Genomic DNA, 24,565 nt, shown 5'->3' with positions numbered 1-24,565 from the left:
TAACTGTTTTGCAAAGCTTGGTCGCACATCAATGTCCCACAATCGCAGCCACAACTATTTGTCGAATATTCTACTCTTCAGGCAGATACCTTGATATCAGCTTCTTGGCCTCGCCAACTGAGTGGCTGCCTGGACTGGGCTGACGATCGCCCGTTGCCCATTCGGTCTGCTCCTTGCCCAGGACGAATTCCAGCTTTCCGCCTTGGGCGAATATGTCGTCCCAGCTCACCCAGGTCTTGTCCCACTGCTCGCCATTCACTTTGAGACTCTGGACATAGAACGTCGTCTCACCAACGCCCTCTGCAGTGATCTCGAGCTTCTCGCCAGCGCCCAGGTCAATAGTCAGGTCAGAAAACCACGGCGATCCAATGAAGAAGATGGGTTGGCCGGTCATAGGGTACAGACCGATCATGTTCCAGAGCAGCCATGACTCCATGGCGCCTGCGTCGCTGTTACCGGGGAGGCCATTGGGCGTCGGACGGAAGTATGACTTGGCCACGAATCGGCTACGCTGCACGGTGAGATCTTGGCGATTGACGTAGCTATACAGATATGGTGTCTGGAAGCTGGGCTCATTGCCGGGGTTGAACAAGGTGTGGCCAAACTGCGCATTGCCGCTTGAGACGCCGGGCGTAAAGGTCATCTCCAAGCGGTCGACAAATTGCTCCGCGCCACCGATCAACTCTACCATGGTTTCGATATCGTGGTGGGCATTGAACGAGTACTCCCAGGGAAGGGCCTGGTAGTAGAAGTCCTGCCAATAGCAGCCGCCGCAAGAAAGAGGATCTTGGGCGATGAAACCGTCTCTATCACGCGGACCAAGAAACCCAGTGAAATTCAAGGCGCTCATATCTTTGTTCCAATGGTTGCGCCAGTTGTGCGAGCGCTTGTAGTAAGTTTGAAACTGGCCAAGTCGACCGAGGCCGAGAGCAACTGTGGCGAGGGAGAAGTCATTGACCGAGCTAGATGCATAAGCAGCGCCTCTATACCACGAGAGAGAACAACCTACTACTCGACAGCTCTACTGACGGAGCGCCCAAACCGTGGGGTGATGAAGCCTAGGTCTAGCCAGTCTCGCAATGCACTCCTCCCCTCCTTTGTCGAGCCGGTGGGATCGCGCGGGTCGTTGTTGTTCTCAGGGACAACCTCGGCGTTCTTAACCATGGCTGAGAATGCATCTTCCCAGTTCACCTTGCCCCTGACCCCTTTTACATAGGCGTCAGCAAACACAATGTCGCCATTCGTGCCTCCCTGGACCGCTCCGTTGTGCAAGGAAGACCTAGCGTCGGAGACCCAACCGTCGTGGCGCCAGACATCGACCATGGATCGGATGAGCTCTTCATAGTATTCCGGCTGAAGAATGTGAAGTAGAGGGGTCAGGGATCGGTACTGCGCATGTTAGTCTTTTCACACCGAAAGTGAAGCTACTGTGATGCCCACAATGTCCCAAAAGGTGAAGATGTCATCATAGTAGGGCTCGTCTGATTCCCGGAGAGTATTTTCTCCTGTCTTGTTCGTAGGCAGCAGGTGCATGAAGTACATCGCCGTGTACAGTTGTTTGAGTTTGGTGACATTGGTCTCGCTTGTGCTGACTTTGCTGAAGACTTCCGTGTTCCACGCAGCACGGGTAGCATCTCTCGCGTCTTCAAGAGTCATGTCATCTGTAATTTCGTCCTCGATGTTGGAACAAGCTTGATCAGTCGACATGAGCGAGACGCCAACTCTCGAGACGAGAGAATATTCTGTGAAGGAGAAAACAGCTCCAAGTCTGGCTGTCTTGGACTCATAGCTGGGCTCCTCACCAAACTCGACAAGATCATCGGTTACAAAATCGGCACCGAGGAACGTCTTGTAAGTGGATGGTTGGTTGAATCGTCCGCAGAAGTAGACAGTCCACGGCCCGGCCCGGTTCCAGCCCTGGGTATGTTAGTGTCACGGATGGTATAACGGCTGCGTGGTGCCCATACATTATCATACGTGCCGAAGCCTGTATAGAAGAATCTGGCCGAGTCTTCTTCTCGCTCAACACTGATGTTGCCACCCAGAAAATGTTGCTCGAGCCCTTGCCCGCGGTAGGACGCCAGCACATGCGAGACGTCCACTAGGACATTCTTGGTTTGGTTCGACTGCGGAAAAGTGTACTAGTACAGTCCAGCTTTTTTTCCGGCGCTCATTTCGAGGACTGTGCCTGAGCCCAAGGAAGCCTTGTAGTATCCAAGTTCACATATGTCAGCAGACGCTCTAGTGTCGTTCATAGCGTCGCTCAAGGGGTTGTCAATGTTTCATAAACAGGCATCTGGGAGACTACACCGTACTTGGCAGCGCCACCTTTTCCACTTTCATGAAGCATGGTGAAGCCTGTGAAGTTGCCGGTGGGTTGGTAACCAGAGTATGAGTCTGTGCCGGTGTACAGGTCAGGGCCCAGCTTGACCATACCCAGGGGCCGGGCAACCCCGGGGAAAGTGTTGCCTCCATTTGTCGAGCCTGTCTGAGTTATCGTCAGCCTTTTATCAAGTTTAAAGGATGTGCATCTTACATCTGTCAACGCATATTGAGCACGGTCCTCTTGTCCAACAACAAACGCTGCAGCGTATACGGCCAACGGGAGCAAAATCTTCTGAGTCCACATCTCTTCTCAGAAGTAAGGACAATTTCATGGATAAGGATGCATTGAGTGAACAATCACAGATATTGGCCATACTTATGGATGGTATTTAACGGTATTTACCCACGCGTACGACATCCAGCGCAGCTCTAGGCGACAGTCTCAGCAACCAAGCAGATGGACAGCACTGCCGAAATTTCCATAACACACAGGCTGCATCCTCATTCGATGAACCTGCTCTCTTCTGACAAGTGAGATTCAACTCGAGCGAGAACGTGTCAGTTGGTCTAGCGTTGACTGGTCACCAGCATTGTAGCATGGAGGGCAATGCTTGCGCACCCTGGGACTGCCAAGAAAAGTTGAGAGGGGAAACTGCGCTGCAAGACGAGGTAGAGGGGTTGTAATAAATCACACGACGGGTCTTGGGGACTTGTAGAGTCATTTATGACGTTTAGGCGGGCACTGGATTTATCAGGTGGTCGATGTGAGCTTTGCGGCCTACGTGTATCGAGGGTTTCCCGCCGCCGAGCGAAGTGCGACATGGCTCGTACGGCGGCCGCCGCAATCACGCGGAAAAGACGAAACTGACCTTCTAGACCCCATGGTCTCCTCGTTGTGACAGTGTCTTCATGTATCTAAGGACACGCCGGACCAAGAATCGGAACGTGATCATGGACTCATGGCTTGCGCGCGCACCTTCCACATCCGACGACTTGGTGCTGCTGGCCTTCTCCGCACAAGTGGTCTATGTGGTGCGATAGCCGTATTGTAAATTGGATGTGCGAACGAGGTTACATCTGGCAAAGAGCATGCGATGAAGTGTGTCCTGGCGCGTGAGGTTGGATATCAGCTGCGCGTGGACCGAAGACTCACACTGACTGGCTAAGTCTGGCTCGGGATGCCCCACGTTGGCCCCGGCGGATAACCTTAAACTGCCGACAGCCCTTATCAGCCGGACCTTTTTGGTTACCCTACACGGGAGCAGATAGCGCTCACACGGTGTTTGCCGGATCTTATTCTTGACAGGTTGCCTAATCTATAAAAAAAAGATAGATCCGGTTGACTGTGCTCTTTCAGCAATGAAGTCTGTTCGCTGCCTGCTCGTCTCCGTTTTTTGAAGCATCTACGGATACCGACGAAGCAATGCCGGATTGCGCTAGACAGAGAATGGGGGCACCCGCGTGCTACTGTAGGCCTGCAAGTCAAGAGCTAGGAGCGCTTCGGTCAAACTATTACCCGAGCCCTGACCTTCCCTCCCACACCCCGGCCCCGCCACGACCATCCTCCCGACTTCTAGCTGCAGGCGGTGTGAGAATTCTCGGCAGAATCTCCAGAATCTACATCAATTGTTGATCGAATCCCGTCCTACGATAAGGCGCAACCGTGACCGGTTCCGTGTCTCTGCACGTCGCAATATCACCGAGCGCTTCCGGCTCGAGGCGTCCAGCTCTGGCGCCTCGCGCCCATCGCTCCATCAGGCGCAATGGGTCGGAAGCCGAACCCTCTCATCTCCCTATACTTCGAGCGCGGAGCGAAGCTCAACGACAACAGCAACCGGTATCCGCATACGTGTAAACAATGCGGCGAGTACTTTCCCAAGGGGAGGATCGATAATCTGACGGCCCACATCACGAAACGATGCCCCGCGATATCCGACTCAGACCGTATGCGAGCCTGCCTCGAGCTGCATGGCATCTCGAACGCTCGAGCCATGGCAAATCGCAATGCAGCGAACAGCGTCAATGGGCACGGGAATGCGCAGCTTGGCCAGCAGGGGCAGAAGGATCTACCGCAGGGCTGGAGTGCTCTCGAGACCCTCGCAGAGGCATCGCGACAAGTTGATCTTAACGAGAACAACCGCGTGCCTAAAGAGAACCCAGTCGGGGAACCACAGCCCAACCACAATTTGGACCCCTCTAACAGCGCCGAGTTCGCGGCTGGTCGCTTCGAGCTCGAGGAACAATTCACTTTGGACAACCCCCCGACGGCCTACGACGCTCGTGCCAAGAAGGGCTCGACGGACCATGGCTTCAGTCACTTGTTCGAAAGCTCACCCACCTTTGCGCTTCCAGACGCCGCACAGTCCACTGAGATGACTCCGGAGGAGCGCTTGCAAACACTGCTCCCCGTGGGGTCATCGTCTCCCGAAGCATCCAATCTCTCGGTGGCCGCTGCGGCGACGGCTCGCCTTAATCCTCCATTCCTGGACCCGCAACTCCAAGAACAAGAACCAGACTCAACAACAGCCGTCGCGGCGGCAGCTGCGGCGAGCGCTGCTGCCTCTGCCCCGACTACTACCCCGACATCACCCTCCACGCTCATCTCCACGACCCCTGCCCCCGAAAACCTACCATTGCCTCCCACGACTTTGAGCGAGAGCCTGGACCAGCCGTGGGGCGAGATGACCTACTTGACGACTCCGCCTACTGCGTCGATGCTCAATGAGATATCCATCGCGCCAATGCCGATGCACAGAGGTGGCACGAGGATGGATACCAGTGATGCTCTCGTCAATGGGCGACCGAAAAACTCCAGAGCTCGGTTCACCCCAGCCCGACGCAAGGAAGTCCAGCAGATTCGGAAGATTGGGGCATGCATTCGCTGCCGCATACTGCGCAAAAACTGTGGGAAAGGGGACCCGTGCGATACATGTCGCAAGGTTCTTTCGCCACGCGTATGGCGCACTGGGTGCGTCCGGACTCGCTTGCAGGAACAGTTGGACTTGTACTCTGCCGGCGTCCAAGTGGTGTTGTCGCAGAATCGTATCAATCTCTTGAAGGACCAGCTTCAACCCGTCAACAACGGCACAACTATCCAGGTGTCCCACTTCTCTCCCGAGACTGGGATTGACATTACTGTGCCAACTTTGGTCGCTGCGCTGCAGTCCGCCGATGGTCAAGAGGCTAATCAAGAAAATGGGGAACCGCATCACCAGGTCATCATGATTGATCAGGAGATGGAGGATCTCCCGGATCATATTGAGAAGTACATGCGTATCGCTCTGCCTCTCTTCATCGAGCATGAGTCGTCCCGCTTCATGCGCATCACTCTGCAGACGGCGCAAGGGGTTCTGGACATGGAGGAAGACGAGCTGTTGCGCAAGGCCATAGAGCTATGGGGTCTGGTCGAGATCATCGACCGAGAGCGACATTGGACCTTTTTGGAGAAGCCGGGCGCCGAGGGCGAAGAGCCGCGGTACATCAAGGAGATTCAGAGCGACAACGACGCAGACACGTACACGATGATCTGCATGCAGCTCAATGCAGCGGCCGAGCGCAAAGCAAACAACACTTCCAAGGGTCTGCTGAGCTTTATGGATCGCCTGCTGCAGGACAGTAAAAACCGTGTCGGCTTCAAGATGTTCCTCACCGCACTGATCTTCCTCAACTGCGTCGAGAAGTCAACCTGGGCGTTCAAGGCTTGGGAACAGGCTCACCTGAGACCTGGATGGCCCCTGGAGCGGGATCCTAGCGCGTTCACGCAACAAGGGAGCATTCTTGCTGGTCTTCTGAGGATGCTGCTGGGGATCCGCAAAGCGCTACCTGCAACGGCCCGTGGCAGCGACGGCAAGCTCGTCACCATGAGTGAGGAGCCTCAGATCGCCCGCTATTTTGAGACACTCGATCTCGATCGTAAGCGCATTTTTCAAGCTGTTCCTTTCTTCCTGCTAACATGTAACAGATGATACGGTTGCATCTCGTCAAACCGACAGCCAATTCTCCGCCCTCGACTCACGGTCCTTGGAGTTGACCTTCTGCTCTCATCTCCTTCTACCCAACATTAATTGAATACCAGCACCAGAAGAGACATTTTTAACGATTAAATGGGCACACGACGCTATTGATGATGTACGCGAGAAACTGGCTTTGTGGCGTTTTATGGCAATAGACACATCAGGATGTCACCCTCACCAACAAATCTACAGATGTATGGTGCATGACCCTGATAGAGGCGTCGGCGCCTGGGCATTGGCAGAAGAACCTTGTGGAAAATAGATTGAAGGGACTACTGGTACACAGCACATTAATTGACGCGCTACATTGGGGCCTCACGGGCAATTGTGAGCTCCTGTTCATATCTCATCATGCTTTCTATCGTGAGAAACTCATCAAATGCTCAGCCGCTGCCTAAACCTAACTCATATACCATTACACTGACGTGCCGCTCAAGCCACTGTTCGTCCGGCTCGGATTCTGGCCTGGCCGTTTCGGCTTCTTGAAGCACGCAAACTCACTCTTGCTCGCCTCCCTCAACTTCTTCAGGACACTCCTCATTTCCGGGAGTTCACTCTGCAGTCGCGCCCGGGCGTCATTGTCCGTGCGGCTGTCGAGCTCCTGGTAGATTTGACCCTGCAGCTCCGACGCGCGGTCCGTCGTGTAGTGACTCAGTGTCTGGGCGACAAACTCCACGTCGAGGGTGGCTTGCATGAGAGCCTCGAGGGGATATTTCGGTCGGCGGCGGAATGCCTCCAGCAGCTGGGACGATGTCTGCTCGAGAAGGAAGGACAGGACTTGCGGGGTGAGGGAGGATGCTGTCGTGGAGACCTGGGAGTGGACGAGCACCAGCGTCAAGAGGGTCTCGTAGACGTATGGCTTCGCGGCCGTCGGTCGTGTCCCTGCCGCAGGCACCCAGTCGTCCCGGCTGAGACCGGCAGAGATGATGACACGCAGCTGTTCGATGGACTTTTTCGTGTAGGACTGGAAGAGACGGGCGTCAATCTGGCCGAGGACGTCCCGAATGGTCTTGGACTCGTCCGTCAGTTTGACAGAAAAGGCGTTTTCGAATTGCGAGTTGAGGCTAGGCACGACTTGGGAGCGGAGAGCTTGCAAGTTACTCAGGGTCAACAGCATGCGAATATTCTGCGCAAAAAGTTAGTGTCAGTCATACACCGTCAACCAGGTTGGGGGAATTCGACTTACGCGATCGCCCGCGTCGAGCGTGCTCCTGCTGAGGAGCGTTTCAGCAATAGGCGAGGCCGTCGACCACTCGCTCTCTGCCGCCCACGCATCGTCCGCCTTCTTGACGGACCGCTCCGCGTTCTCAACCATACCGCTCAGCGCCTTGTACAGGGTCGACACGTACTGGCTGCGCACCATTTGCAGCAACTTGGTCGGAGGGGGAGGTACAATGTCCATGGCCCCTGATTTGGACATGGCCTCGGAAATGTACAGAATCTTTTGCATGCCCAGGAGGAGCGTCCCCTCAAACGCGGAGAAGCTCGAGGGCATGCGTGTCACGTCGCCTAGTTCGGTTGAGCGCTGCCAGTCTTCGACATATTTGATGTTCTCGGCATCTCGATTCCACGCCGCGCACAGCGCGGTCACACAACGTTCGCGGGATGCTGCGACGAGCGACTTGAGCCGTTCCACGATTTGACTATCGCCCACAGCCACCGGCTGGAGACCTGCTAGGTCAGAGGCCCCTGACCCGACCAGGGCCAGTGCTTTGGAAAGGTAGTAGACACCGCTTAGTGAATTGGACCACGGTGGCCAGAAGGCAAGCTTTTCCCAGCTCTCGCCTCTTCTTGGCGATGGGGGAGGCGGATTGGTGGCGTCAAAGTTGAAACGAGGATCTCTCAACCCAGTCGGAGTGAGTGCGCTCGCGCCAGGCGTGCTGGGCGAAGGCGAACCAGGCGTCGGGGGCAGCGGCGAGTAGAGCAGCGAGATATCCTCCGGCGGGGGTCCAGTGAAGAACTCATAGGTATGATCGCGAATCGTCTCCACGAGCTCAATGACGCCCTTTTTCAGGTCCTCAACGACCTTGTCCGACAACTGATGATGTATTCGCGACTCGCCGTTATAGCCTGCTGGCAGGTTCCTCTGGGCCTTGCCGTCAATGAACCCCTGGACAGTGTTCCAGAACTCGACCACCTCACCGATGATGCCGGATGTGGACAGTAGGCTCGACAAGAATCCCAACATCTTATCCCACAGTTCAATCACGTCTGTCGAGTCGCTGGACGCGGGCTTCTCTTCAGTAGCTTGTCGGCCCAGCGATCGCAGGTGCGCAGCAATCGCGTGAGGCGTTGGCTTCTCTGCGCTCGCCAGCCTCCGTCGCAGTACCTCAATCTCGACTGTGGATCTCTCCACCGTTGTCTGGATCTTACCCTTGAGATAGTCGTAGCGACTCAACAGCCACACCCAGACAGGGTTGTCGCTGACGCCCAACTCCAACAGCAAGCTGATCAGTTCCAGATGATGGTCCTGGCCCCGCCCAGGCGCGGCCTCCGCTTTCGACAGTGTATGGAGTGAAGTCAGCCGCTTCCACACGTCCCTCTTGAACGTATGAATCTGAGAGTTCACGTCGTGCCACATTCGTCCCGCCAGCAGGATCTGGTATAGGTGCGCGTCCTTTGGGGCGTCACCTTGGAGACTTTCCGCTAACCTGCGTGCCGAGTCGGCAAACTTCCGCGCTCTGTTGTACTCCTCTACTAGTGTCTCGTAGTCCTTCCTCTTGATGCTGTCTGCAATCGCCGGACTGAGTTCAATGTACTCTTTATAGCGGTCGAGCTGCGCCGAAACAGTCTTTAGATTTTCTTCCTTCTCACGACCACCCAGCGCGGGACCCCAGACATCCTCAGCCTTGGCTGACACATCCAGCAATGGAGCCTTGATACCTCTGACACCATACTCGCTCTCTTTTGTGAGGGCGTTCTTCTGCCGGCGGTCGCTCATGGGGGCTGCCAACGGGTTGTTCAGCCCCTGGCCATTCATGCTCTGCCGCCAGCTGCTACGACTCGCGTGTCTTGAGTGCGGTCGAGCGTGCAGGTGCTGGGACTCCGCGCCTCGGTACTTCATCTCCTTGTAGACATTGTCGATGGTTGCCTTGGCCTTGACGAAGCGCTCAAAGTTGGACTCTACCAGTACTTTGAGAGATGCGGACTTTTGGTCGATGGACTGGGAGAGGAAGTCTAGACCTTGGAGTAATGTCCGCGTGTCCGCATTGGCGTGCACATGAGAGAGAAAGAGAGCCGGCGAGAAGCTCGTCGATGACAGGAGGAATCGGTTACGGTAGCGCGCGTCGTCCTGGACCTGGCGGTAGCCCATAGCCTTCAACGTCTGCACCACACTGCTCGCGGAGCCAAGCGGATCTGGCTCGTCCTTCTGCACGAGGTTGCTCACGCTGCCGTTGCCGCCCTCCGAGCCTGGCACATGGCTGCTCCTGCGGTTGCTGGCGGCCCGTTCCAGCGCTTGGTAACGGGACTTGCGATGCTGGAGTTTGGGGTCTTGTGCATCCTCATCGCCGGACGAGTCCTCTGCGTCCTTTTCGGCGGGCCATTCTGAGGGAAAGGCTGTCGGGAGCTGGTAGAATTCCAGAACTGTTCGCTCTTGTTCGGCCATGGCGCGGTCGCTCGATCACGTCGATGTCATGCTCTCGGCTGGACGAGTTGGTGGTGTTGTCGGGCAATGGGTGAGGTAGTTGAGATTTACGACATCTGAGCCTTGGAATGAAGCTTCGCTTGTTGCGAGTACTGTTCATTCGTCGCAGCGATGCGCTGCTTCGAGCTGTCGCGACTGTAGAGCTACCGTAGCTCAGCCACTCCAGAGGTTCAGCCCCCCTACATGTGGCTGAAAACGACTGCACCAGCCACACCCTAGCCACCGTCTTGGCGCTCGGCCATTAGAGCGGAATACGACGGCTCCGAGCGAGGTCAAAGCCGGAGCCACAGCAGCTGCTCCAACAGGCTCCAAATCCGTGTCGGGCAGGCCAAACACGCATCCCATCGCCGGCTCCAGTCCTTGTCGCCCGCTCCCAGCCGACCGACCGAGACCTCACTTTTTCTCCGCGCGCTATCTTCGCTTTCCACTCTGGTTGTGTTTTTTTTTCTCCAAGTCCCCTTCCTTCCTCCTCCCCCTTTCCCACACGTACTCGCCATCCCACGACCTGAGCTGTCAAGATGTTGAGCCTACGAGCCTTTGCCAGCCCTCTGCCCAGGCAATGCCTGCGCACGGCGCCTCGCGCTGCCGCCACCTGGTCTCTCTCGGTACGTGATGGATGCACATGTGCGTCTCCGACGAGCTACCGTCGCTAACCACGCATGCAGGTCCAGCGCTCGTACTCTTCTGCCAACGACAAGGTCGCCAAGTACAACGGCAACAAGGACTCGAACGTACGTGCATCTTTCCCGAGGTCAATTGGTTGTGTCGTCACTCGCGAGGCTGGCTTGGCTGTCTGGGGAAAATCACTCAGACAGCCTCTGGGTCGCGGACGGGCAACCGGATCGTACAACATGGAACAAGAGATTGACATTGTGTCGCTATAGGGCAACTACCTCGTCAGCTTGATCGAGGGTGACGGCATTGGTCCCGAAATCGCCGTCTCCGTCAAGGACATCTTCGCTGCCGCCAAGGTTCGTCGAGCCCATCCAAAACACACCAGGTCGTGTGCCAGCTAACACAAATGTTCCTAGGCCCCCGTGTCATGGGAGCCCATCGATGTCACCCCTATCCTGAAGGATGGCAAGACCGCCATTCCCGATGCTGCCATTGAGAGCATCAAGAGGAACAAGGTCGCCCTCAAGGGACCTTTGGCTGTACGTCCATCCATGGCTTTGCGAGGCCAGCGCGCCGCGCCGTGACCAACTAACACCATGACAGACCCCCGTCGGCAAGGGCCACGTCTCTCTCAACCTCACCCTCCGCCGCACATTCAACCTCTTCGCCAACCTGCGCCCCTGCCGCTCGGTTGCCGGCTACAAGACCCCCTACGACGGCGTCGACACTGTCCTCATCCGTGAGAACACCGAGGGCGAGTACTCGGGCATCGAGCACGTTGTCGTCGATGGCGTCGTCCAGTCCATCAAGCTCATCACCGCCGAGGCGTCCGAGCGCGTCCTCCGCTTCGCCTTCCAGCACGCCGAGGCCATTGGCCGCAAGAAGGTCCGCGTCGTCCACAAGGCCACCATTATGAAGATGTCCGACGGTCTCTTCCTCAAGACCGCCGAGCGCGTCGCCAAGGACTTCCCCTCCATCGAGTTTGACGCCGAGCTCCTCGACAACACCTGCCTCAAGATGGTCACCGACCCCAACCCCTACAACGACAAGGTCCTCGTCATGCCCAACCTGTACGGTGACATTCTGTCCGACATGTGCGCCGGCCTGATCGGCGGCCTGGGCCTCACCCCCTCGGGCAACATTGGTGACGAGTGCTCCATCTTCGAGGCCGTCCACGGCTCCGCCCCCGACATTGAGGGCAAGGCTCTTGCCAACCCCACCGCCCTCCTCCTGTCCTCCATCATGATGCTGCGTCACATGTCTCTGAACGAGCACGCCAACCGCATCGAGAAGGCCATCTTCGACACCCTCGCCGAGGGCAAGGCTCTCACCGGCGACCTCGGCGGCAAGGCCAAGACCCACGAGTACGCCAACGCCATCATCTCCAGGCTGTAAATAGACAGACAGACAACGCCTCTTGACGACCAAACAACCAACCAATCAACAACCTCCGACAAACCACACAACAAACCCAATTCCACAACACCACCTATACCTGGCTCCGCGGCCCGCCAATCTACAAAGTGCGACGCGCGCTCGCGCACCATAGCATATCCCTTTGATTCTTAGTTTCTTGGCGGTTCCCATGTGCATAGTTTCAGTTCATGGCGAGAGGGAAGACGCGGCCTTATTTGATGGACCTGCCGTCTTTGCTCATGTTGGAAAAGTGTACCAGCTATAACGGCGCTATGAAGTTGACATGAGATGGAGAGAGAGAGATGGAGGAATACGGTAGATGAATTCAATGTCTCAAATCATCCAACATTTGATGTGCCTCGAAGCCTGATACCATGTTGTACATGTGTGGACAAGACCTGTGCTTTGATAGGGAAACGTCAACTCCTCCATGCTAAACGCCCAATGATCTCCCCAGCCTGAAAATGCAAAAGGAAAATGGTATATGCGTCGTAAATATGTACGAGAGAAAAGCTCCTTGCGCTGGTCCTTGCAAGTCTCAAATAGAATGGCGCTTGAGCTGCACATCAGTGCCGTCCACGACGCCCGCCACGCCCGCCTGCAACCAAGCCTTCTTGACCACGCCCGGACCGTAGCCGCTGCCCCGTCGATTCGGTCGATTGGGCAGGAACAGGTGCGGACGCGTCTTCTCCGTGAAGCGCGCCCATTTCCAGTCATCAGGGGACCGGCAGGCGCCAAGCAAGTGGTACGCCTCGATCATGACCTTCCAGGCCGCGCCGTTGTCGATGCGCACAATGGAGACGTCGTAGTCGAGGAGGCAGAGGCCGCAGGACCCCGGCGAGCTGGTGCATGGCACAAACTCGTCCTTGTTCGTCGGCGCGCGCGGCCTTCTTTGCAGCTCGGGGAGGGCCTGGTGGTAGACGGACGAGTTACGGAAGAAGGGGGTGTGCTCGCATAGGCGGAAATCGCGGTGCCCAGTGCAGCGACGGAACGCAGGGACGTCCGCGTTGCTGAGGACAAAGTCATAGGAGCGTCGCAGATAAAGCTCGTCGTCGATAATGTTGGCGGCTGTCGAGCAGCGAATGGTGACGGCCTCGCGTCGCGCCTCGTGCTGGAGACAGATGGCCTGGATGGGAATACCGCCGTGGCCGTGAAAGTGTCGGTTCATGACGAGTCGTGCGTGATGATAGCCGAGGTCGTATGCATTCCCCATGGGCGTGAAGCGATCGCGCATGCCACAGACGAAGGCTTGCGACTTGTCAATGCGTTCCTCGACCAAGTGAGGGCCATAGGTGTCGCGGTAGGTGTGCAGCTTGTTGCATCTTTGACAGTAGTAATAGTCGTCGCCGAGGCTGTCCCTCTCCAGCAAGGTGAGAAGCGCTCGCTTGTCTTGGTCTTCGAGTTTCTGTCGCGTCTTGGGAAGACCAAGATTGTAGAATGCGCGGCATGTCAAGGAGAGTGCGTGTGCCGATGGTGTGTCGAGATGGTCGGACAGAAGAAAGAAGAAGTCCGCAGGGAGATGTAGAATATCTGAGCTTTTCGACGGTGTCGGTGAAGGATTGCGCTTTGTATGAAAGACCCTTGTGCGATCCTGTGTCGAGTCTTGTGGAGGTTGCTGCAGCTGTTGCGCGCCTAGGAAGGATGGCTGCAACAGCAGTCGCGCAGCATCCTCATACTGGTACCCAAACGTTGCGCTGAAAACACCAAAAAGATGCCTCATGTTCGTGAGCCTTCAATCGTTGTTGCTCGATGATGATAAATGTTCGATCTGGATAAGTTGCCAGTGGTGTGGACTGTCAAGTCGCCTGAATGCGTGTAAGCCAAGGCGAGTGAGGATAGCAGCTGGCTATCGTGCGACCCTGATGAGCATCCTTCGGTTTGATGAAAAGTGAAAGCTTCTGTTTGGACTGAGCTTCTCAGTCAATGCTGGTTCATAGCGAGACCCCACGCAAGGGAGTCAGGCAAGGATGATCAGGGGCTCAGTTGAGGATTGCTTCTTCGGATGGTGTCTCGCCAAAAACCTCGGAGAGCAGCTCGAGTGTGCAGAGGTGGCGTCGATCTTTTGGGTCGCGCCAACGTCACAGAACAATACCCCGTTGCGGAGACTGAGATCAAATATCATCGCAAGTCTGAACTGAGAATAACGTGTATCAGAAATGATGAGGTGAAGTCAGAAGAACAAAAGTTATTAGATCTGGCAGGGGTCGAGGCCCTATTACCTCTAGGCCACATCGCAGCCAAGCTTCTGCGTGGGAGGACCCCTCAACAGCGCGAATGGCAAATGATCACTAGCCATCGTTCAAGATGACTCGCGTGACTGCATCCGCAAGCTGTGTGCTGCCATCAGTGCCTCCGAAGAGGCCGATTGTGCCGCCAGAATTCAGAAGCAGGCCCAACTTTCCAAGGTCAAAGGGTCAAGCCAAGGGCCAAGATTCAGGGTCCAGGCAGGACCAGGGTGCGGGGGCGGGGTCCCAGCCAATCCAAGCTACAGCTCTCATGGCTGTCACACATGCGCCATTGCTTTCCTATATGTATCTCCTCTTCTTGTCCGATCGAGGGCAAGGTTACTATCTGTGGATAGTTTGGCGGTGCTGATAAGGACGCGGCAGAAACTGCGAATGTGATGCGCCAAGTTTGGCCATTGCTATCAAACAGAAGTGGCGGGTGTCATTAAAGCCTGATAGCTTAGCTTGGGGCTACGTAAGTATTGTCCCGATGCGTGGCTATGGACTGATGCATGACCTCCGGACTGAAATCGCCAATACCAAGCAAGCTGGCAAAGATTCGCATACGCCCAAAGAGGCTCTTTCTGGCTTTCGAAGCTGTGAGCCCTTGAGCCCCGCGCGGCGAGTCGGCGACCAAGGGCCTGACATCGGGGGCAGCTCGAGCAGGCGATGATCGTCGGTTTGTCTTTGCAAGGTCGGTGTGTGGGATATTTCTGCTGCTGTCACGTAGGCCCTCGATCGGGGATCGACGGTTGACTCTTAGTTGGTCTTGATGAAGTGGGATAATCTGTAGGCTTCACCAAGGCCTCACTACCTACTTGAGGTAGAAGAATCTACCGTAGGTATGCGACTCTATGGCCAGCCCCTAGCAGCGCTCTCTGCGCACTGATTCCTTCCCGCATCCTTCCCGTGCGGATCACCTTTCAGAGACCACGCAGCCACCAATCTATTTCTTAGCAGCGTCACGGTGGACAATGGGCCATTGTAGCGGTGGAAGAGAGGAGACGGAACCATCAGTTTTCATCGTCAGCTTCGTAATCACTGCGCCGCTGTACTGCTTCATCGTGCGTCATGCAGCTGCATGCTTAACTTGAATTACGCCGCACCTCATCCTCATGCGCTGGCAGCATTTCCATACTGTCTGTGATCGACATTACTACGTGCTGGCCGCTCCAATGTCAGCCCAAAGTATCAGCTAAACCTAAACCTACACTTCTGTCAACAAATGCAACGCTTTTTATACAACAATCTGGGTTCCAAATCAGCGCTAAAGTCGGGCTTCCAGAACTTCCTTCTCAAAGATCTTGACGCCCCAGATGTCGCTGAAACGGAGCGGCCCTACTGCTTTGAACCTGGGATCGCAGTCAAAGTCCTCGTCGCTGCCACTCTCCGTGTCGCTCGTTGAAGACAACAGCCCTGAATCCGTGGAAGAATAGCCCGCATTGTACGGTGGACTGGGCACGAACGCAATCGGCGCCTTTGCCTTGCCCTTCTTGTTCCTTGCACTCCTTCTCTCCTCCCTGAAATGATCCATGTCTTTCTGTGAGAACCGCAGAATGCGGTCGACACGGTCATCCTCCATGCCAACGTATTCGAGCTTCGATTCCGGAACATGCGCCAAGCTGTCAATCACGAATTTGACAATCTCCCGCATCACCCACACGCAGGTGTCGTTGTTCTTGAATCGCAGTATGTGGAAAGCGCGTAGCTGCTTCAGTTGGCTGATGTTCTGGATCATAGTATGCTATGAGAATATGTCAGTCGGTCCTGTCGCGAGGTATTGTCATCGTCACTCACCACCGCAGATATATTGAGGCAGATCGCCAGCTCTTCCAACCGCTCTCCCCCAAAGCATATGAGCTTCATCAATTTGTCGGTAATGTCCCACTTCCTCGATCCGTGGCTGTCGTCGTCCTTGATCATCAGGCGCCGAAGGGTGCGCATGTGCTTCTGCAGAACCATTTTCTTGATCTGCTCAATCGTCACGGTGGTGCGCGGTGCCAGGCTTTCCGGTTTGTTCTTGATGCTCTGCTCGACCATGAACAAGTCGTGTAGCGCTGGTAATTGCGACAGGCATGTCAGGAGCGCGTCGCTCACATGGTCTGTGAAGACACTCCTAAGCGGTAACGGAGAATTCTGGTTTTCCTTTGTGAGCGCAGCCCAAATCGCAGCTTGACTCCCAACGTTGAGCAGGGTGAGCTGCTTGAGACAGCGCAGGTCGACCGCACGCGACAGCACGGACGCTCTGACAGGAATGAGATAGATGCTCAGAGACTCAAGTGAGTGACCTCTTGTTTCTTTCAAGTAGTCGCGCACATCATGACCGGTTTCCAATGGAGCCTTTTGACCGTCGGCGACTTTGCTCTGCAGCTGGTGCTCAATCTGCCGCGTGTCATGTTCAGCCTGCGCAAGCAGTCCCACGAGACTGTCGATCTCATTGGCATCCTGAGCATTGCCTTCTATCCGTAGCTCACTCAGTCGGTTGCTGAGTGTCTCCATCTGGCGCACATAGAATCCATGCTTCGACCGCAATCTCTCTTCGCCGTTTCCTGAATTCGGTAATGGCGATGATCCAGTAGCAACAGGGTCGTCTCGGTTCGAACTTTGGGCCTCCAGAGGTTCCGCACAATTTGAACTGTCGGTGGTTTCCTTGGCCGTGCCGCCCTGCTCCGAGTCGAAGGCGCCCCCGTTCCCCTCTCGCCCATCGCTGATTGCCTCGTTTTCCACTGCCAGGGCTTGGCTCACATTTTCCGGTGTAATACCAAGCGATTCAGGCCCTGTAGCTCCCATGTATTCGAGGGCAGCTTTTTCAAGCACATTCAGGAGAGTCCGGTATGCGGACGTGCGTTCTTGCGTTCCGCTTGAAAGTGTCGTAAAATTGTCCGATACGGCGTGGAGGAACTGTCGAACTAGTTCCCGAGAGTCGGTGTCTGTTGCTGGCGTCTCTCGGCTGTCCGATGGTCCATCGGCAGCACCACTTGGAGACCCTTTGTCATCTGACGCGGCCGTTGCGAGATCGGCTAATGATGGGGAAGCTTCGACCTCAAAGATGCGTGCCAGGAATGACTCCTGCACCTTGCGCTCCTCTTGTGCGCGGAAGACCTTGGCGGCACTGGTCGACTCGTGGTTGTGGTGGTGATGCTGATGCCCATGACCGTTGACAGTAAACTCCTCATCGATATCGGAGTCATCAGGGTCGGAGTCGTGTGGTGGCCTACGAGCTTCCGTGGCGAGGCTGGACGAGAAGGACAGCGAGAGCCTCTTCAGCGTCCTTGACGATTTCTTGACACAGGCAGCGAGCTCTGTGGATATATCAAGATCATCAATGTCCAGCACCGCAAGCGACTGTAGTTTCGCGAAGCCAGACACAGTCGGCGGTTCCTTGAAAAAGCTGTCCTTTCGAGCAGCCCGACTCTTCGGTAGCTTCTTGGATGGCGGTACCAGAGCAGGAGGCGGCCCGGGCAGTGGCGGAAGGTTCACTGTCAAGGGCAACGACACCGTGGATGGCATCGCGGGCGGCGGGCCGGACCAGTGATCGGGCGTCCATACCTCGGCGGCGGTTGGTATAGGTGCAGCCGGTAGGGGAGGAGGGGGCATGTAGTACGATTCGCCAGCTTGCATACGGAGATGGAGGTTTTTCAGGCTGCCCATGCGATGCAACTCCCGGTACACTTGTCGGGTCAGCTCGACCCGGATATTCCATTTGAATGTTTCTAACTTCTGGGCCTTTTTCAAAGTCAGATAGAGCAGCGTGTTGAAGAACTTTCCGCAGCTAGCTCTGTATAGATATGGCTGGTACGACATTTCCCCCTTCATCCCAAGACTCAGAGTATCCATTGAGATCTCTCTGAGGTGCTGTGCGTAGTTGTAATCGCTCGTTGTTAACGTATCGAGGCCACCGGCGAGCCCGTCGATGGGCTTATCCAGCAGGATCTCCTCATCGTCAGGAAAGATAATGTTGAATTCGCGGTAGAGAATCGAAGCGGCGAGGTCGCGAAAATGTCGTGAAGCAAGAGCGACGCAGATGAGGTCGGATTGCGCGCACTGTAGATATGTTTAGCTACTGGCGCGAGCGATGCCGGAGCAGGGATTCTATGTACCTGGAAGAGAATCTCCTTTTGAATTTCCAGTGGAAGATCCAGAAACGTTAAGCTCGAGCGTTCTGTAGGTTCCATGGCCTTCTGATATTCGACCACACTTGTCGCCATGGGACGGAAGACGGGCGAGCGATCAAGTATCGAGTGTCGACAGTGCGTGTTCGCGATGCGCTTCCTTGGCGTCCCCAATGGACGATGGAGCCGTATAGGCCCGTAGTGGATGATGGCGTGTGTACGGAGTAGGCGGGGGTTTGTTAAAGTTTATGCGCTGCGACGGGCCGTGATCAGGCTTGCTCCGCGACAAAGGGGACAAAAATCAGGAAGCAGCAAGTGAGCTGTGGCATCTAGTAGAGAATAGAGATGTTTGATGTTTGGAAATGATATGAAGTGATGAACAAGGTTTAGCAGCTTGAAGGCGCAAATGCAAGGCGGATTGAAGTTGGACGATGGTTGGCGGCTGACGGTCGCTGCTGCCACCCTGGACTGGCTGTGAATGGCTGCTACGCTGTGCTAGCGCCAATAGGTGGGGCTTTATGCCGGCACCCGCCAGGCTACCCCAGACCTGGTGGCTTCTTTCCAGGCGCACGCGTCGCCAGCAACGAATGGAGCTAGAAAGGTAATTTGAAGCTGGCAGAAAACTCGGGAGCTGCTGAGCGACGTCAAGAATAGTAGCTTATTTGCTAGAGGACTACGTGCGTTGACTACATGTATGTCAATGTGTGTTGGCGACGTCAAACCCTGCAGGCTGTTGGTTGCGATGGTCATGGAGCACCAGAAAACGGGTTTGAGTGAGTTGCACATGTGGACGAACAGTCGCAGTGCGCCTTGCAGTATTCTTATGACTGATGTGATAAATGTCACAACCATAATGGCATCTGTTCTTGATTCAATGCTCTTTGAAGCTTTTGAGTGCAGGGACCTATAGAGAAATTACTTGTACAAAACTTTCACAGTTTTAGCTGGGCCCTGCTTCACCTTTTAGATGGTTGGCAGTGAATATTATAACCGGATCAAACTCAATTCCATGTGATTACTTGTAATATTAGATATGTGCACCTTTTGGTTGGTCTTCCCAACGTCCTACGTAGTACTCGAGCCAAACGAGAAGTCGAGAATCAAATGTGTCTCAGTCTTCAGGCGTAGCAGTGGCAGCGGATGATATCATTGTTGATCTCGTATGGCTATTAATAAAAGCACAATTACGGCTTCCGAGGAAGATTATTTCGGGCCATATTAACAAAGTGCGTATTTCTCCACTGCAGGACCACCGTCTACCGTCCGTGCGCCCCCCAGCCGAACAATGCTCGTATTCTGGCGAACATTGAAGTGGCTGCAGACTGGACTCCTTCCTGCGCAATTTCAGCTTTGGATGGCTTGATCAGAGCAGAAAGCTACCTAGTAATGCGTCATGTGTCTCTGACGGCTTCGCGTAGGCGAGAAACACAAAGTGCGAGCCACGAACACTTTGCTCCCGTCCCGAAAGAAACGAATAATTAACAGAAATCTCCATGTCAAAACCCCTTGCTTCAGCAGGGAACGCGACCAAGGAAGTCACTGGAGCCGCGTGTGCCGGTTGGACTGCTGTGCCCACAGTTTCCCAATTCTGGAACGACCATGTGGATTACACGTGACTCCAACGCGCTCGGTGCCTGAGACGGGTCTGCTAAGCCACGATGCGCTAAGCAGCTGGCGCCGGCCCCCCTGAGCCAGCGCTCATTCCACTCACGCCAGTCCATGTCCTTCATTCTTCCTCGAACCGACGCCATAATAAGACATCTTTGTTTTCCTACTTCTCGTATCTCTTGTCTTTTCCCTCCAACCACATTCCAACGGATTGCTGCACTCTTTTGCATTCCGACATTCTTTTTATCTTTGACTGAAAACTGTACTTTCTCACACTCACGCTCCCTACTACAATCCGACGAATCGACTTGCGATACTCGAGCATTAATCCATCATGCGTTTCACTTCCACCATTGCCGCTGGCATTGCCGCCGTTGGGGCGGTTGCCGATGGAAGCAACTACCTTGGCTTCAACAGCGGTGCCACCCTCGCCGACCGCTCTGCCAAGTTCAAGGCCGACTTTGCTGCCGAGTTCAAGACTGCTGCGAAGCTGAACGGTGCCCCCGGCAAGTTCAACTCGGCTCGTCTCTACACCAACATCCAGGCCTACTCTCAGGAGGATCCCATTGAGGCTTTCGATGCCGCTGTCGAGACCAAGACTCACCTCCTCCTCGGTGTCTGGGCCTCAGGCACTGACAACATCGACAAGGAGATCAGCGCCCTGAACAAGGCCATCGAGAAGTATGGCTCCGAGCTGACCGACCTCATCATCGGCGTCAACATTGGCTCCGAGGATCTCTACCGCACCTCTGTCACCGGTCTCAAGAACGACCCCGAGGGTGTAGGCGCCTCACCCAAGACCATTGTCAGCTTCATCAACGACTGGAGGAAGGCATTCAAGTCGAGTGCTATTGCTGACGTGCCTGTTGGACACGCCGACACCTGGGACGTCTGGAACAACTCCACCAACAAGGCCGTCATCGACGCCGTCGACTTCATCTCCGTCCACGAGTACCCCTACTACGAGAACGACAAGGGCAACAGCATTGAGAACGCCGGCAAGCTCTTCGACAGCGCGTACCAGGCTACCCTTGCCGCTGCCGGCGACAAGCCCGTCTGGGTCACCGAGACCGGCTGGCCTTACGTTGGTGAGACCTGGGACGAGGCCGTGGCCAGCGTCGAGAACGCCGAGAAGTACTGGAAGGAAGTCGGCTGCAAGAAGCTGTTCAACAAGACCCCCACCTTCTGGTACACTCTCCGCGACTCCAACCCCGCCAACTCGATGAAGTTTGCCATCACCGACAAGCTGTCCACCGAGCCCCGCTTCGACCTGAGCTGCCCCAAGGACTCTGGCGATGAGAAGGACAAGGAGAGCAAGACCAGCACCTCCTCCGAGGCCACCAAGACCCACACTTCTGCGGACCACACCAGCATGGTGACCAGCAGCTCGGCCACTGCCACCAACGGTGGCTCGGACAACTCCGAGGAGAGCTCCGGCAACAGCTCTGGCTCCGGCTCTGGATCTGGCAACGGATCTACCTCTGGCTCCGACAACAGCAGCGATGCGGAGGCCAGCAACACCTCGGACGGTGCGGGCGCCGTGGCCACTCCCAGTGGTGACAACGGCGCTGGACTCCTCAAGATCAGCGCTGCCGGTGCTCTTGCCGCTCTCAGCGCCCTCGCCCTCTTCTAGGTTGCATTAGCGATGCCTGTTTTCCTTGGATTGCTGTACATCGTTAGCATGCCGGCTGTGTCTGCCTAAGGTCTGATTTTGGTTCCATATGGATGGCTACTTCGGCTCAGGATAGATCTTGGATGAACTATAGACTTATAATCCTGCCTTGAGACGTGAAACGTTCTAGTACTAGACCATGTGATGCCCATGCACTGACGTCCTTACTTGTACGCTGATGATTTCACACTGCCAAGCATTGCCTCGGGATCATATCCGCGTATCACAGTCATGCAACAACCGGGTCACCACCCCCTGAATACTACTAGGCATTCCGCGTGGCTCTGACCGCATGTGGACTTGACGTGCCGACCATGAAGGCTCTACGAAGCCAGACGCCGTCGAGTAAGCTCACTCACTGCGCATCATGGTTGTCAGGAGAGGATGACTGGCAATTTCGACGATATGCGCGTCTACGGCCCTGCTTTGCTGACCCAAGCCCACGTACGTCAGCTTGGCACTGTACACACTGTGTGAGCACACTGTGCCACGATAGGTACGAAACAACCACGACCAGTCAGCCACACTCTCCATCCTCCTTCATGAGGCCTGCCCCGTGAAATTAATAGCCTTACTTGCACTCATTCATTCACTCGTTCGTCTGATTGCTCGTTCCGCCTGGCCAGCCGTCTTCCGCTTTCATTGCTAGGATTCGGGAAGGACAGCTGTCGTACGGAGGCCACGACGACCTAATTACTTGGCCTTGCGTGTCCCTCATCGCCATCACTCTCTCTCTCTCACTCTCAGGTCCATTATGGCGGACACGGAAGAGCCACAGTTCAACACGCTCAAGGAACGAATCGCAGCGTTGAACAAGCAAAAGAACTTTAACGACGCAGATGGCTCGCGCAAACCAGCGCCACCTCCTGTCCCTCGCCCGGCGAGAGACCCTCCGCCTCGTGATTCACCAACAACAAATGGCGTGCAGGAGCAGAGAAAATCGCCAGCCATACCAAACAGACCTAGCAAGCCCTCTAAGGCTGCACCGCCACCCCTACCAAGACGCGATACGCAGACGTCGCAGGGCGCATCACCCATCAATGAGCCCAAGCTCGCTCCGCCCCCGCTGCCCAGTAGGAGCAACTCGGCTCAGACACCTCCCGCCCTCCCCAGACGGACAACCCCTCAGAACCAAGCTGGCCTTCTGCCTGGGAGGCGGGGATCGGCCTCTTCTGAGGCGTCACAACGGTCCGCCATCTCTGTCGCCAGTCGCGGCTCAGATGGCCGACGCATGGCACCCGTCTATGACCAGGCGAGCCTGCCGCCTCTTCCACCTTCCAGAAGAGAATCAGAGCTTGCCCCCCAGCCTGTCAGGCCAGGCCTTGCGCCTAGGAAATCATCATCATCGCTGAGTGCAGCTATGGCACGCACAGGTCTTACGGGGAAGAAGTCAGCCTCGTCATTAAAAACAGCGGCAGCTGCGCAGCCAGGGCCGAAACCTGGCCTTCCACCCAGACTCCCGTCTCGCTCTGCTACGCAGGCATCATTGACGAATGGAAAAGAAGACCATGCGTCTGCAGAACCAGCCCAGCCTGCGCCTCCCCCTAGGAAAAACATTGTCATGGGGTTCGGCAGTGGCAAATCTTCGCGAGCGTCGGTTCAGCAACAGAAGACAGATGAGCCGCCCCCTGCGCCAGAAACTGCCAATGATGAGCCGCCTCCCATCCCAACAGCGTCCAGGCCGACAGCATCTCAAATCGACGCCGCGAATGAGAGAATGTTGTCGGGTGGCAACGTGGACGAAGATTGCTGGGTCTGTCGAGATTGGAGTGGGCCAGACAACCTGGCTTCCAAGTTTCCTCGAGAATCACTCCCGCGACAAGACCCCGTTGGCTATCTTGCTCGTAATTTGTGCGACCCCTTTCCGTCGTACACTGACAAGGCTCGCGCGATATTCACTTGGTTCCACTACAACATTTACTATGACACGTACGCCTTCTTCAACAAGTGCGTCAAGGAGCAGACGGCAGACAGCACCATACTCACGGGCAAGGCCGTCTGCGCCGGGTATGCCGAAACGTACAAGGCCATTGCCAACCGGGCCGGGCTGGAATGCATCGTCGTAGGTGGTCACGGCAAAGGCTACGGCTACTCCGCCCTGAAACCCGGCGAGCGACCTCCGCCAGCGAAACCAGACGGACACGCTTGGAACGCCGTCCGTATCGACGGCGGCCGATGGAAACTGCTCGACGCATGCTGGGGTGCCGGCCACCTCGATGGGTCAACAAACGAGTACAAGCAGGTCTTTTCGCCGAAACACTTTATCGCAAGCAACGATGTCTTTAGCGAGTCCCACTTTCCAAAGGACTCGCGCTACCAGTTTCGCGATGATGGAAGGGTGCAGTCGTGGGAGGAGTACTACATCGGTCGGTCTGCGGACGGCGAACCACCTGTGCTGTATACGACCGGCCACGACGAGGGCATCCTCGAGTCTAGCATACTGCCGCGCTGTCGACAGATTCCTGTCCAGAGTGACGCGGTCATCCGCTTCCAATGGAGCAAGCTGTGCCGCCACTGGCGGTCCGAAACGCACGGCAAGGGCAAGCCGCCGCTGTGGCTGCTGAGCATCCATGGCGTAGATGGCAGGAAGGACGATATGGTTCCCGTGCAGACAGACGGATACTGGCATTGGGTGGATGTCAAGGCGAGAGACCTCGGTGCCCCTGGACAGACACTGCAGGTGGCGCAGGTCACGACAATTGGTGGCAAGGACGCCAGGGGCGTCAGCGCGAAGGAGTACTTTGAGAAGAAGGGGAAGGTGGGCATGGCCTGGAGCTATGTTCTCAAGTGGGAGTTGGTATAAAAAGGAGACACACATTGGATACCCGGGTTCTTCTAGAAGCTTGCAAAAGGCAGTACAGCAATATGCAAGAATGACTAGTCATGAGTAGAGCGAAGCGACTGCTCTCGTCATTCACTTTGTGTTGCACAGG

At 55.8% G+C, this 24,565-nt stretch overlaps 8 protein-coding genes across 8 annotated transcripts; 4 read left to right on the top strand and 4 right to left on the bottom strand.

Annotated features, from left to right (window-relative positions):
* Positions 1-70: 70 nt before the first annotated feature.
* On the bottom strand, positions 71-2,629 carry F5Z01DRAFT_679333 (glycoside hydrolase family 92 protein; the record flags this gene model as incomplete). Its single annotated transcript, XM_046265512.1, has 6 exons — positions 71-962; positions 1,010-1,389; positions 1,441-1,917; positions 1,968-2,126; positions 2,291-2,488; positions 2,537-2,629. The coding sequence occupies 6 exons, from the start codon at positions 2,627-2,629 to the stop codon at positions 71-73; spliced, it is 2,199 nt and encodes a 732-aa protein (XP_046121962.1).
* Positions 2,630-3,879: 1,250 nt separating this feature from the next.
* F5Z01DRAFT_315153 (uncharacterized protein) lies at positions 3,880-6,573 on the top strand. Its single transcript, XM_046258985.1, has 2 exons — positions 3,880-6,237; positions 6,287-6,573. Exons 1-2 carry the CDS (start codon positions 4,089-4,091, stop codon positions 6,391-6,393), a joined length of 2,256 nt encoding a protein of 751 aa, XP_046121961.1. The 5' UTR covers positions 3,880-4,088; the 3' UTR covers positions 6,394-6,573.
* Positions 6,574-6,688: 115 nt separating this feature from the next.
* Positions 6,689-10,111, bottom strand: F5Z01DRAFT_701405 (exocyst complex component Sec5). Its single transcript, XM_046266412.1, has 2 exons — positions 7,525-10,111; positions 6,689-7,464 (listed from the first exon to the last, which is right to left on the bottom strand). Exons 1-2 carry the CDS (start codon positions 9,943-9,945, stop codon positions 6,754-6,756), a joined length of 3,132 nt encoding a protein of 1,043 aa, XP_046121960.1. The 5' UTR covers positions 9,946-10,111; the 3' UTR covers positions 6,689-6,753.
* A 207-nt stretch (positions 10,112-10,318) lies between these two features.
* On the top strand, positions 10,319-12,274 carry F5Z01DRAFT_315020 (uncharacterized protein). Its single transcript, XM_046258982.1, has 5 exons — positions 10,319-10,589; positions 10,656-10,715; positions 10,869-10,955; positions 11,016-11,138; positions 11,203-12,274. The coding sequence occupies exons 1-5, from the start codon at positions 10,503-10,505 to the stop codon at positions 11,992-11,994; spliced, it is 1,149 nt and encodes a 382-aa protein (XP_046121959.1). The 5' UTR covers positions 10,319-10,502; the 3' UTR covers positions 11,995-12,274.
* On the bottom strand, positions 12,274-13,876 carry F5Z01DRAFT_315104 (uncharacterized protein). The gene has a single exon (XM_046258984.1). The coding sequence runs from the start codon at positions 13,733-13,735 to the stop codon at positions 12,554-12,556; it is 1,182 nt and encodes a 393-aa protein (XP_046121958.1). The 5' UTR covers positions 13,736-13,876; the 3' UTR covers positions 12,274-12,553.
* A 1,484-nt stretch (positions 13,877-15,360) lies between these two features.
* On the bottom strand, positions 15,361-18,765 carry F5Z01DRAFT_692945 (uncharacterized protein). The gene is made up of 3 exons (XM_046266198.1): positions 18,341-18,765; positions 16,038-18,284; positions 15,361-15,984 (listed from the first exon to the last, which is right to left on the bottom strand). The coding sequence occupies exons 1-3, from the start codon at positions 18,446-18,448 to the stop codon at positions 15,508-15,510; spliced, it is 2,832 nt and encodes a 943-aa protein (XP_046121957.1). The 5' UTR covers positions 18,449-18,765; the 3' UTR covers positions 15,361-15,507.
* A 1,215-nt stretch (positions 18,766-19,980) lies between these two features.
* Positions 19,981-21,768, top strand: F5Z01DRAFT_644939 (glycoside hydrolase family 17 protein). The gene has a single exon (XM_046262808.1). The coding sequence runs from the start codon at positions 20,295-20,297 to the stop codon at positions 21,591-21,593; it is 1,299 nt and encodes a 432-aa protein (XP_046121956.1). The 5' UTR covers positions 19,981-20,294; the 3' UTR covers positions 21,594-21,768.
* Positions 21,769-22,276: 508 nt separating this feature from the next.
* On the top strand, positions 22,277-24,528 carry F5Z01DRAFT_314489 (uncharacterized protein). The gene has a single exon (XM_046258980.1). It carries the CDS (start codon positions 22,387-22,389, stop codon positions 24,433-24,435), a length of 2,049 nt encoding a protein of 682 aa, XP_046121955.1. The 5' UTR covers positions 22,277-22,386; the 3' UTR covers positions 24,436-24,528.
* The last annotated feature ends 37 nt before the right edge of the window (positions 24,529-24,565 follow it).

This window comes from Emericellopsis atlantica, assembly GCF_019669845.1.
Source record: "Emericellopsis atlantica unplaced genomic scaffold F5Z01scaffold_3, whole genome shotgun sequence".
NCBI classification, from domain to species: Eukaryota; Fungi; Ascomycota; class Sordariomycetes; order Hypocreales; family Bionectriaceae; genus Emericellopsis; species Emericellopsis atlantica.
The sequence above is the reverse complement of the archived record's forward strand: the minus strand, read 5'-3'. Positions and strand labels throughout refer to the sequence as shown.

Bases quoted from the DNA above. Each gene is read 5' to 3' on its own strand.
- F5Z01DRAFT_644939 (XM_046262808.1), top strand. From the start codon at position 20,295: ATGCGTTTCACTTCCACCATTGCCGCTGGCATTGCCGCCGTTGGGGCG.
- F5Z01DRAFT_315020 (XM_046258982.1), top strand. From the start codon at position 10,503: ATGTTGAGCCTACGAGCCTTTGCCAGCCCTCTGCCCAGGCAATGCCTG. The intron at 10,590-10,655 runs GTACGTGATGGA...ATGCAGGTCCAG, and splicing joins CCGCCACCTGGTCTCTCTCG to CGCTCGTACTCTTCTGCCAA. The intron at 11,139-11,202 runs GTACGTCCATCC...ACACCATGACAG, and splicing joins CCCTCAAGGGACCTTTGGCT to ACCCCCGTCGGCAAGGGCCA.
- F5Z01DRAFT_315104 (XM_046258984.1), bottom strand. From the start codon at position 13,735: ATGAGGCATCTTTTTGGTGTTTTCAGCGCAACGTTTGGGTACCAGTAT.
- F5Z01DRAFT_315153 (XM_046258985.1), top strand. From the start codon at position 4,089: ATGGGTCGGAAGCCGAACCCTCTCATCTCCCTATACTTCGAGCGCGGA. The intron at 6,238-6,286 runs GTAAGCGCATTT...AACATGTAACAG, and splicing joins TGAGACACTCGATCTCGATC to ATGATACGGTTGCATCTCGT.
- F5Z01DRAFT_701405 (XM_046266412.1), bottom strand. From the start codon at position 9,945: ATGGCCGAACAAGAGCGAACAGTTCTGGAATTCTACCAGCTCCCGACA. The intron at 7,465-7,524 runs GTAAGTCGAATT...CTTTTTGCGCAG, and splicing joins CGCTCGACGCGGGCGATCGC to AATATTCGCATGCTGTTGAC.
- F5Z01DRAFT_692945 (XM_046266198.1), bottom strand. From the start codon at position 18,448: ATGGCGACAAGTGTGGTCGAATATCAGAAGGCCATGGAACCTACAGAA. The intron at 18,285-18,340 runs GTACATAGAATC...ACATATCTACAG, and splicing joins AAAAGGAGATTCTCTTCCAG to TGCGCGCAATCCGACCTCAT. The intron at 15,985-16,037 runs GTGAGTGACGAT...ATATTCTCATAG, and splicing joins GCCTCAATATATCTGCGGTG to CATACTATGATCCAGAACAT.
- F5Z01DRAFT_314489 (XM_046258980.1), top strand. From the start codon at position 22,387: ATGGCGGACACGGAAGAGCCACAGTTCAACACGCTCAAGGAACGAATC.